The 12602-nt window shown below is 40.0% G+C and overlaps 2 protein-coding genes across 7 annotated transcripts in view; one reads left to right on the top strand and one right to left on the bottom strand.

Annotated features, from left to right (window-relative positions):
* Positions 1-12602, top strand: part of LOC105380444 (protein suppressor of forked) — a 54325-nt gene that overhangs the window by 23680 nt on the left and 18043 nt on the right. The window contains exons 13-20 of one of the 5 annotated variants that reach the window (XM_048632143.1): positions 5364-5448; positions 5918-5999; positions 6861-6968; positions 7569-7657; positions 8019-8119; positions 9943-10077; positions 10446-10552; positions 10924-11337. In XM_048632143.1, the coding sequence (XP_048488100.1) occupies positions 5364-5448; positions 5918-5999; positions 6861-6968; positions 7569-7657; positions 8019-8119; positions 9943-10077; positions 10446-10552; positions 10924-11028 (812 nt within the window). In that variant the 3' untranslated portion in view covers positions 11029-11337. Of the gene's footprint in view, positions 1-5363; positions 5449-5917; positions 6000-6860; positions 6969-7568; positions 7658-8018; positions 8120-9942; positions 10078-10445; positions 10553-10923; positions 11338-12602 lie in introns of those variants that run through there. The other 4 variants (XM_048632146.1, XM_048632147.1, XM_048632144.1 and 1 more) reach the window with 4 other exon arrangements.
* LOC105386243 (kanadaptin) overlaps positions 11652-12602 on the bottom strand; it is a 33115-nt gene continuing 32164 nt past the window's right edge. For both annotated transcript variants that reach the window (XM_048632149.1, XM_048632150.1), the window contains 2 exons: positions 12351-12496; positions 11652-11983 (listed from right to left, as the gene is read on the bottom strand). In XM_048632149.1, coding sequence (XP_048488106.1) covers positions 11692-11983; positions 12351-12496 — 438 coding nt within the window. In that variant the 3' untranslated portion in view covers positions 11652-11691. The remainder of the gene's footprint in view (positions 11984-12350; positions 12497-12602) is intronic.

Below are 12602 nucleotides of genomic sequence, written 5' to 3' on the forward strand. Positions count from 1 at the left end.
TTCGCTCACTATGCCACTTTTGCTCCATTCATCACGTATTTACTATAATAAGGTAGTATTAGGAACATAGCCTTCAGGATATTCGAGCTCGGCCTGAAGAAGTTCCCGCACATACCGGAGTATGTGCTGTGCTATATAGACTACTTGTCGCATTTAAACGGTTAGTACAGTGTGAACCGCGTGAGTTGACGCTTTTTAGGTCTTCGGGTCAACAGTCTATAAACATTATAAAGGTAGGCTAGCACAGAGAAAATCGAACGTTGACCTTTGCATCTACGCCACCGCCCATGAAGGTCACTGTGCGAGCGTAACGGCTTTATTACTGTGCGCGTGCGACAGAGACAAATATAAAAAAGGCAATGCTAGTTTTTCGCTGTGTTTAGGCTTTAGGTAAATTAAAATTCAGTTACATACATTATATTTCGTGGCGGCCGCTCTCATAGAGTAGGTTATGTAGATAAGTCATTGTTCCAAGGACAAGAACATAGCCTTCAGGATATTCGAGCTCGGGCTGAAGAAGTTCCCGCACATACCTGAATATGTGCTGTGTTATATCGACTACCTGTCGCATTTAAACGGTGAGTTTTGTTATACAGGGTGTTGGAAAAACAGTGTACTAAGCCGAAAGAGTGTGACTCAGGGGGTCATTCTGAAATACATTTATTGTTCTACTAGCTGGTGCCGCTTCGCCTTAAAAAGTGGTTTCCCGTGGGAATTCCGCAGTAAAAAGTTAGCCTATGTGGTAATCCGGGGTGTCAGCTAACTCCAAACCAAATTTCATTAAAATCGGTTCAGCCGTTTTGACGCGAAGAAGTAACAATCTCACACACTCACAAACTTTCGCCTTTATAATATTAGTGGGACGACTATGGAACATTCGCTCACTATGCCACTTTTGCTCCATTCAGCACCTATTTACTATAATAAGGTAGTAGGTATTAGGTACATCGCCTTCAGGATATTCGAGCTCGGCCTGAAGAAGTTCCCGCACATACCGGAGTATGTGCTGTGCTATATCGACTACTTGTCGCATTTGAACGGTGAGTACACCAGGGACCACGTGAGGTGACACTTTTTAGGTGTACGGGGCAACGCTCTAAATATTATAAAGGTCGGTCGACTAGCACAGAGAAAATCGTACATTACCTTTGTATCGTTTTATAGTACCTTTGTATCTACAACCACAGTCTGCCGCCGCCATCGACGTTACTGTGCGAGCAGAAGGCACTATTATTGCGCGACAGAGCAAATATAAAAAGGGCAATGCTAGTTTTTCGCTGTGCTTAGGCTTTAGGTAAATGAACAAATAGTTACATATATTTCCTGGCGCCGCTCTCATGGATTATTATTGTTAAGTATTATAGTTCTTAAGATAAGAATAGAGTAGGTATTATTGTTCCAAGGACAAGAACATCGCCTTCAGGATATTCGAGCTCGGCCTGAAGAAGTTCCCCCACATACCGGAGTATGTGCTGTGTTATATCGACTACCTGTCGCATTTAAACGGTGAGTTTTGTTATACAGGGTGTTGGAAAAACAGTGTACTAAGCCGAAAGAGTGTGACTCAGGGGGTCATTCTGAAATACATTTATTGTTCTACTAGCTGGTCCCGCTTCGCCTTAAAAAGTGGTTTCCCGTGGGAATTCCGCAGTAAAAAGTTAGCCTATGTGGTAATCCGGGGTGTCAGCTAACTCCAAACCAAATTTCATTAAAATCGGTTCAGCCGTTTTGACGCGAAGAAGTAACAATCTCACACACTCACAAACTTTCGCCTTTATAATATTAGTGGGACGACTATGGAACATTCGCTCACTATGCCACTTTTGCTCCATTCAGCACCTATTTACTATAATAAGGTAGTAGGTATTAGGTACATCGCCTTCAGGATATTCGAGCTCGGCCTGAAGAAGTTCCCGCACATACCGGAGTATGTGCTGTGCTATATCGACTACTTGTCGCATTTGAACGGTGAGTACACCAGGGACCACGTGAGGTGACACTTTTTAGGTGTACGGGGCAACGCTCTAAATATTATAAAGGTCGGTCGACTAGCACAGAGAAAATCGTACATTACCTTTGTATCGTTTTATAGTACCTTTGTATCTACAACCACAGTCTGCCGCCGCCATCGACGTTACTGTGCGAGCAGAAGGCACTATTATTGCGCGACAGAGCAAATATAAAAAGGGCAATGCTAGTTTTTCGCTGTGCTTAGGCTTTAGGTAAATGAACAAATAGTTACATATATTTCCTGGCGCCGCTCTCATGGATTATTATTGTTAAGTATTATAGTTCTTAAGATAAGAATAGAGTAGGTATTATTGTTCCAAGGACAAGAACATCGCCTTCAGGATATTCGAGCTCGGCCTGAAGAAGTTCCCCCACATACCGGAGTATGTGCTGTGTTATATCGACTACTTGTCGCATTTAAACGGTTAGTATGGTCATGTACAGAGAAGAGACCTGATCGCCTTCAGGATATTCGAGCTCGGGCTGAAGAAGTTCCCGCACATACCGGAGTATGTGCTGTGCTATATCGACTACTTGTCGCATTTGAACGGTGAGTACAGGACGGACCACGTGAGTTGACGCTTTTTAGGTCTTCGGAGCAACGCCCTAAAGATTATAAAGGTTGGTCGGCAAGCACAGAGAAAATCGAACGTTGACCTTTGCCTCTACAACCAATTACAATCTCTGCCGGCCATTACTTACATTGGTTACTGTGCGCGTGCGACAGAGACAAATATAAAAAAGGTCAATGCCCGATTTTCGCTGTGCTTAGCGACCGTGCTTTAGGTAAATCAACATATAGTTATACATATAGTTACATATATTTCGTGGCGCGGTTCTCATGGAGTAGGTAAGTTATTGTTCCAAGGACAAGAACATCGCCTTCAGGATATTCGAGCTCGGGCTGAAGAAGTTCCCGCACATACCGGAGTATGTGCTGTGTTATATCGACCACCTGTCGCATTTGAACGGTAAGTACAGTACGGACCACGTGAGTTGACATGACTACGCTTTTTAGGTCCGTAGTTTTTAAAATAGCGATCCTGATGATGAAGGGAACACCTACATCTGTTTGTTTTTAGTTGTTAATTTCGTAATTATTAAGTACACCTAAGTGCCCTTTTCCAATGTTTAACTTTTTATCTATAACGGTTGTCTGGAAGAGATCGCTCTTAGCGATAAGACCGCCATTTGTGCATGTATGTTAATTAAGTTAAATTTAAGTTATGTTTCATGGTGTGCAAATAAAGATTATTATTATTATTATTATTACATCTGCTATAAATCCGGGGACGTGTTGTGTGTGATGTGTGTAGCTGTGGTGTTTATGTGGATGTGCTTGAGCAGCATGTGAGCTTGAGATCGCTATTTAAAAAATTCCGCCTGTATACTTTTAGGCGCAGGCCACCGTACATATATTTCGTGGCGGCCGCTATCATGGAGTAGGTAAGTTATTGTTCCAAGGACAAGAACATCGCCTTCAGGATATTCGAGCTCGGGCTGAAGAAGTTCCCCCACATACCGGAGTATGTGCTGTGCTATATCGACTACTTGTCGCATTTGAACGGTGAGTTTTGTTATACAGGGTGTTGCAAAAAGAGTATACTAAGCCGAAAGAGTGTGACTCAGGGGGTAATTCTGAACTACTTTTTTATTGTTCTACTAGCTGGTGCCGCTTCGCCTTAAAAAGTGGTTTCCCGTGGGAATTCCGCGATAAAAAGCCTATGTGAGCATTCAGGGTGTCAGCTAAGTCCATACCAAATTTCATTAAAATCTGTTCAGCCGTTTTGACGTGAAGTAGTAACAAACTCTTTGTAATATTAGCGGGACGACTATGGAAAATTCGCTCCCTACACCACTTTTGCTCCATTCAGCACCTATTCACTATAATAAGGTAGTATTAGGTACATCGCCTTCAGGATATTCGAGCTCGGGCTGAAGAAGTTCCCGCACATACCGGAGTATGTGCTGTGCTATATCGACTACTTGTCGCATTTGAACGGTGAGTACAGTACGAGCCACGTGAGTTGACATGACGACGCTAATTAGGTCCGTAGGAAGGAAGATAGATAGATGAACACAATACGTAATGAGAACCATACGACACTATACCTAATGACATTATAATATAGCGGACAGACAGATAGACATGGTAAGGGACATGGAGGCGCTTTTTAGGTCTACGGGGCAACGCCGTATAAACATTATAAAGGTCGGTCGGCAAGCACAGAGAAAAGCGAACGTTGACCTTTGTATCTACAACCAATCGCAATATCTGCCGCCGGCTATCAAGGTTACTGTACGAGCGAGATCGCTCCTTTGCTGTGCGCGTGCGATAGAGATACAAATATAAAAAGGGCAATGATAGGTTTTCGGTGTGTTAATGCTTTAGGTAAATGAACATTTAGTTATGTACATATATTATATTTCGTGGCGGCCGCTATCATGGAGTAGGTAAGTTATTGTTCCAAGGACAAGAACATCGCCTTCAGGATATTCGAGCTCGGGCTGAAGAAGTTCCCCCACATACCGGAGTATGTGCTGTGCTATATCGACTACTTGTCGCATTTGAACGGTTAGTACAGTACGGACCACGCGAGTTGCTTTTTAGGTCTACGGGGCCAAGCCGTAAACATTTTATAAGAATGGTTGGCAAGCACAGAGAAAATCGAACGTTGACCTTTGCGTCTACAACCAATTGCAATCTACTGACGGCCGTCAAGATCACTGTGCGAGCGTGAGGGCTCTATTACTTTACTGCGCGACAGAGACAAATTTAAAAAGGTCAATGCCCGTTTTTCGCTGTGCTTAGCGACCGTGCTTTAGGTAAATTAACATTTAGTTAGGTGCCTATCTATATACCTACATTTCGTGGCGGCCGATCTCAAGGAGTAGGTATTACTGTTCCAAGGTCAAGAACATCGCCTTCAGGATATTCGAGCTCGGGCTGAAGAAGTTCCCCCACATACCGGAGTATGTGCTGTGCTATATCGACTACTTGTCGCATTTGAACGGTTAGTTTAGTGTGAACCGCGTGAGTTGACGCTTTTTAGGTCTACCGGACAACGCCGTAAACATTATAGAGTTTATTATAATAATAATTATAATGTTGTTACATTTTAATATATGTTGCGAGGAATATATGTTGTGAGGATGCGGGCGTCAAACCCGTTTTTAGAATACGACGAAAGTAAATATAAAAACATGGGCTCGGCCCAAGAGAGTTATCCTTGAAATCGATCATTATTCATTTACATCTTAAGAAAAAAAATATAAGAAAGCAATTTTTTTAGAACTATGTACATATTTCCATCCTTATTTTCAGGCAATTCAACCTTTTCTTTCATTTCCAGAGGATAACAACACTCGCGTGCTGTTCGAGCGAGTGCTGTCGTCGGGCAGCCTCAGCCCCGAGTGCTCCGTGGACATCTGGAACAGGTGGGGACATCTCACATATGGCCATCTGACCCTAAGAGTGACATAGCACATAGCCATCCTAATTACCAACGTTTTTGAATGAGTACAATGCACTTAGGATACACATCTAGAATCTAGATGTGTAGGTTTCCTCACGATGTTTTCCTTCACCGTAAAAGTTCGTGATATAATAAAATTTATTCAGGTATTTATTTATTCAAATTTTCAACTTAGGTGTAGTAACAATATTTATACCATGTTAGTATCCTAATTCTACATACCAAATTGTACTTACATTAATTATTTCTAATGAATTCATCGGTTACATGTAATGAAATTGGCTACTTTTTGTCGCGGAATGATGTGTGTATGTGCACATTCCTCAAGTACGAGTCTATTCGTGTGGACAGTCTTTAGCTTTGTTTTTGTATGTGATACTTTATCTAGTTCGATTATTGTTTATCTAATGAACGAACTTATGTGTGTGTAGGTTCCTGGAGTTCGAGTCCAACATCGGGGACCTGGTGTCCATCGTGAAGGTGGAGCGTCGGCGGCAGGCCATGCTCGAGAAGGTAAGGCTTTTTGGCCGTATACATTTAGAAGGTATACGGTATTGCACTGAAAACAATTAAGATAAATCTAAGGGCTATCTTAGGGCCTGTTTCACAATGTCTGGACAATGGCTTTGAGATAAAAGACATGCTGTCACTGTCTAAAATATAATTACAGAGAGTGACAGCATATCTTTTATGCCACAGCTAGCCATTATGCAGACATTGTGAAACAGGGCCTTACGATAAGTAGTAATGCTCAACCTTCACAAGGTGACTTAGTTAGTGGCAAAAAATGAGTGATAAAGCGAGCAATCGGTATGTTAAACGAGATATACATTCTGTGTAAAAAGTATATTTTTTTGTGGTGATTGTATAATTCGTTGGCGTATGTGTATCGTTTCTGAAGGAGCATACTTTGAAAGTGATAAAATAAATTTGGATGAATAACAAACATTTTGTGTTTTATTGATGAAGTCCCGATACTTTTTACACAGAGTAGTAGTCGTGGTTCCATTTCAGCAACAAACGCTCATGTATCCATAAACAAAGGTTGGCTAGAAGAAATTACTTTTTGCCAATAAGCCCGCCCTTGTATGCTTTGACTGTGTTTTCATTTGTGATGTATTTATACTGTGTTATGTATAATTGCGTGTTAGATATAGCTGTTAAGCATTATTGGTTTTTTATAATAAATGAATAAAATTTAAATAAATAAGTTCAATAAAATTTTCTTAAAATACCTACGGCTGTTTTTACCATTTCTAAAGCCCTAGTTGACATCTTGACATTCCTCAGGTATGAAACTGACTAAATGTTTTCCCAAAGCCCCATTTGACATTCTCAGGTATAAAACTGACTGTGTTTTTTCTCCTCTCCCAGATCAAAGAGTTCGAGGGCAAGGAGACGGCGCAGCTGGTGGACCGCTACAAGTTCCTGGACCTGTACCCCTGCAGCATCGCCGAGCTCAAGTCCATCGGCTACACGGAGGTATGATCATCATCATCATCAGCCTATAGCAGTCCACTGCTGGACGTAGCCTCTCCCAAAGCACGCCACTGAATGCGATCTTTAGCTTTCCGCATCCAATCATAACCAGCCACCTTTCGCAAGTCGTCACCCCATCTAGCCGGAGGGCGTCCCACACTACGTTTGCCTAGTCGCGGCCTCCACTCCAGAACACGAGGTATAATTCATTTATCCTTACTTGGCACAAAAGGTAAACAATGTTTGTGTGTCTTTTTAATAAAAATATTCTTTAACAAGTAAACTACAGACAAAATAAACGGTTTCATTACGAAATTAATCATTTTTGCAGTGAGTTTTTCATTTTTTGTTATATTTAATTATAAAACCCAGTTTTTAAATAAAAAGATATACATAAAGATGCCTTTTGCCCTTTAGTGCCAATTAAAAATGAATGCAGTATACGCCAGCCAATAATCATTCACTGCTGGACATAGGCCTCTTCCAAGGAGCGCCACAACACTCGGTCCTCGGCCTTCCTCATCCAATCACTACCGGCTACCCACCTAAGGGTCGTAATGCCCAAAAGGACGACAACGATAATAAATTCATTGTTATTTTCAGGTGGCGTCAATGTCGAATAAATCTTGGGCTCTCGGGGGTCCGTTGGCGGGTATTTCACCCGAACTAGCAGCTGTTATTCTAGGAAATAAGTAAGTATTCCTATTCCACAAAAAAACGCAAAACGACTAGACCTTAGTTTGATTGATACTTCATCATCAGCCTGTAATTGTCCACTGTTGGACCCAATAAGCGCCACAACACTCGCAATAATAAGTGTTTTTATAAAAGAACACCAAAATACTTTTATAGTCAAACGGCAAACGCGGCCTTTTTAAATTATTTCTTTATCAGAGTTATAAATAACGCTAAATTTATTTATTAATAAAATATTTATTTAATTAATTATATTTGGAGAACTTACAGCTATGACAAAATATGAACATCTTAGGTAAATAGCTACTATATGAGAAATTTTACGTGGTAATTGCTAACAATAATATTTTTTTCCAGAGATAACGACCCAAACAAGGACATAGCCCGCCCGGACACGAGCCAGATGATCCCGTACAAGCCCAAGATCAACCCGCTGCCCGGCGAGCACCCCATACCAGGTGAGATAGCAATATGCATAATATCACATAGTACATCTTCGAACCCTTCCTTCATTGGAAGGAGACCCGTGCCCCAGCAGTGGGGATCTGATAGATTGTGATAATATTACATGTATGTACACTAGACTGCAAAAATGATAACTACATTTTATTTATTTATTTTATTTATTTATTTTATGGAAAACTTACAGCTAAAATTTAACAGTATAAAACTAAAAATTAACAGTTGAAAGCCAATTACTAGTTTTCACTCATTGATAACAGAGTATACACAAATGATTCCTATGTATGCAAACATACTAATCTAACTGGAAACACGAAACTAAACTAAGCTATATAAAATATTATTTATACCTACAATATGATATGAGTATTACATAAAATAACCGTTAAGTAAATAATGTTACTACTAATCATAAATAGTTGAGCTAAACTTATTAGTTAGATTATAGCTGATAGAACGAGCGCTACTACAAAACATGTCTATGTCCATACAGTCGTTACTAAGCGTATTGAAAGAGCGCGAAGCTCTCAAAAGAAACGAGTTCTGCCTGTAGTTGGTATGAACGAGCGGAACATGCACCAATGATTTGAGACGTAACGGACGTGAGGGGACTAACAGATTGATTTTATTCAGTAGATCTGGACAATCACTACTATTCTGAGCCAGTCTAGTGAGGAATATTAAATCTGCTGCTTCACGCCTGATTTGAAGAGGAAGAAGGTGGAATTTGTTACAATGAAACTCATAGCTACGTCTTGGAATTTTAAATTTATAACATAGGAAACGAATAAACTTTTTTTGTATGGATTCAATTTTTGAAATATAGACGCCATAACGTGGGTTCCACACTTGAGAAGCGTATTCCAAGTTGCTTCTTACAAGAGTGCAGTAAATTATCTTAATAGACTTCATCAGCTTGAAATTTTTACACGAACGCATAAGAAACCCTAGTAATTTGTATGCTTTCTTTACTATTGCATCTACATGTTTGTCAAAAAGTAATTTTGAGTCCATTATTACACCCAAATCCTTTATCTCATTACAGATGGAAATAGATTGGTCGCTAAGACTATAGGTACTCTGGTACATGTTTCGTTTACGGCCAAATGAAATGGAGAAGCACTTAGAGACATTTATGTCTAAACTGTTAAGACTGCAATATGTCGCAAGTCTATTAAGATCGTCCTGTAGTAAATCAGAGTCCTTCTGGCTGTTGACCACTCTAAACACCTTCATGTCATCAGCAAAAAGGAGAAATTCGGAATGATTGAAGCAAATGTCAATATCATTAATAAAAATAATAAATAGGAGGGGTCCTAATAAGGATCCCTGTGGCACCCCGGAAGGAATGTTTTTCCATGCTGACATATAACCATTTAATACCACTGATTGCGTCCTGTTCGATATATAGGACTTGAGCCAGCCTTTAAAGCTTTAAATCCCTTTTTTCGAGATCCATTTTTGGAAAAAGTGTTATTATAAGCCGAAAGGGGGCTAAAATTGTCAATCTGACCCAAAAGTTGTACCTCCCATACTAAAAAGTCACGTAACTAAGTTGCTGTGAACAGCTTATTTTACCCTAATTTTCATAAGTTTTAAAACAAAAGTTGACCAACGAGCTGACCCATCCATTTGTTACTTCAAATTCGCTTTTACAATAAAGGCTGTAAATGTAAGATTTACAGTATAGTGCTATTTTTTATTCATGCCTTTCTACTCTCTCTACATTTCTAAATTGTGGCGTGTGACCTATAAATTAATTAAATGTCTATCTCTCTTATCTAATTTACTTAATAACACCCCCCCTTTTCCCGCACAGGAGGCACCTTCCCCCTGCCCCCCGCCGCCGCTCAGCTGTGCGCGTGCATGCCGCCGCCCTCCTCCTTCCGAGGACCCTTCGTGGCCGTGGACATGCTGATGGACCTGTTCAATAGGATCGCACTGCCGGATAAGGGTAAGATATATGGGAGAAGTGGTGACCCCGACGTGATAAGTGATGTGATTTACGCGCTTCCTAGTTCAATAGGTTCATTCTTATTATTTTTCTCGTAAATCATTATGTGTTAGCAGTGTAAGATCACTGGCCAATGATGATGTGCGGCGGTTTGCCAAAAGAAAAACAGCTATTATGGAATTTAGTAAAAAGACACCCTAGAAAAACGCTAATAAGAAGGGTGTGTAGTTCCATCGTCCGTCATAGCGCCAGTGTTGCAAGAAATAGTCCGCTTTTGTTTAAGGCGGAATTAATACTGAATCACCTCTAAGAGTCAACCTAAGTATAACATATCACTGACGAATTAACCTATCGTTTGTTATTTCCAGCTCCCGCCCCCACTCAAGAGAACGGTTGTGACACCAAGCTCTTCGACCTGGCGCGGTCCGTGCACTGGATAGTGGATGATGAGGGCATCACCACCGTCGCTAGCAAGGTAAATTACTGTGACAGCGTGTAGGGTGGATTCCGAAGGCATCTTAAAAGTCCAGTTATCCTCCTAAAGTGGAAGTTTAATGTTAGTGTAGGTATACTTGTTACTCTTTCAAGCATTAAGCTGACATAATACGTAATATATATTAACACGTAGGCTACTTTTTAAAGAGAAGCGAAGCTCATAAGCAACTTAAATAACGCAAAACTTTTTTCGATTTGTTGCCAACAGCTAGTCTAAAATAAATGAATCCTTAATTTAGACTAGCTGTTGGCAATAAATCGATAAATGAATACTTAAGTGTCTTGTTAATATTTGTTTGTAAGTGTGCGCTTTTTTGTTGTGAAATAAAACTACATATTCTCTTATTGCAGTCCCGGCGGCGGAAGGCAGCCGATGACTCCGACGAAGACGAGCTCGGCGCAGCCCCGCCCGTCAACGACATCTACCGGCAGCGGCAGCAGAAGAGAGTCAAGTAGACTAGGCTAAATTCAATGTGACACATTTTACACGAGTACATTTTTTGTTGGATTTTTGGAGTCTTGTTCTAACTTCATAAAGTGGCTTATTATTTGACTGTAATCTAAAGGAGGGAATGTATGATTTATCTCCATAATTATATGCTGGGTCCCCCTCGATCGGGACTAAAATCAATAGAGTAAATTCAATAGGACACATTTCACACACGTATTTTTTTACCTTTGGAGTGAGACTCTTCCTTTGATTTCAGATGTATAAAAAGGAACTTTTGAACAAATATATTGTTTTTTGGCCTATTCTTGTGTATAATAGTTCATTATTATTTTTAATGTTATGTCTGAGTATGGCTGGTGGGCCAAAAGCATGGAAATGAACTAAGAATAATGTTTGTCAATTTGATTTTTAGTTTGTAAGGCAGAATTAAAGTGATTTTAATGAATTCCAAGACCAATTGGCTATTATTATTTCCCGCTCCCCTTTATTGTATAGCATAAGACGAAAGAGACTAATCCCTACGACACAGGGAATCCTAGTGTAGGGATATTATAACACTGTTTTGGCTATCAATAAAGATATTTGTATTTGTATTATTTGTTCTGAAAACAAAAATAAAACAATCGCATTAAAAAACTAACTTGATTCAGTTTATTAACTTCAAAACCTCAGGTTTCATCATCCATGATTTCAGGTAAATCTCTGTCAGATTCCTGATTAAAATACCCTTCAGGTACAACATAGTCTTCAGGCGGTCTCATAGGACCAAACATTCTTTTAACTTCTGTTTTTTTACTATCTTCTTTCTCTTCCTTCTGCGTACTGCTGTCTACTACTGGTTCACTTCTAGAAGGTTCTGTTTCTTCTTCCGAGTCGACTTCTTCTATGAATTCGTCCTCTTGTTGTTTCGTTGGTTGTTTTGCTTTTGGCCGCTTGTCTGGGTCTTCTTTTAGTCGTATTCTGTCGGTAAAACAAAATTATGTTAGCATGTTATATGGAAAGAACTAGAGTCATATACCTATTGTTTTTTTCGTTAGTGGTAATCCCAAAATTAATGAAGATGAAGAAGACAATACTACGTAAGTAAAAAGCTCATTATGTCCTTGATAACAAGGTTTCATCATCATCATCATAAAGGCTCTTTTGCACTAGTTGCTTAAATATATCTTGCTTTGCGCAAATTAACTCGTATACATTTCCACTGACTGAGCACATAAATGCAGAAGCACATTAGAAATTCTACAAATTCTATTTATAAAGCATGGGTTAGGACAAACCTACATAATATAACACTATATTTTAATATAAACTATCGACTATTCCTTACCGCTTCCCATAAACCACCGAATTATTCACTTTGACCGCCATCTTGCTGTCATCTTTCTTGATCAGCGGCGGCAGGTGCGCCGGCCGAGCGAGCTCCGCCAGGCGTTGCGTTTTACTGAGCTCTGTCTTTAGCTTCTGTATCTTCATCTGTGAAGAGAAACGATATGAGTTAAATTTTTATCGAGGTTGAGGTGAATGGGGAGGAAAACTAAAAGCTAATTACAGCCATGAGAGCCTTAGACAAGTGTGCCTG

Source organism: Plutella xylostella, chromosome 30 (genome assembly GCF_932276165.1).
Source record: "Plutella xylostella chromosome 30, ilPluXylo3.1, whole genome shotgun sequence".
NCBI lineage: Eukaryota > Metazoa > Arthropoda > Insecta > Lepidoptera > Plutellidae > Plutella > Plutella xylostella.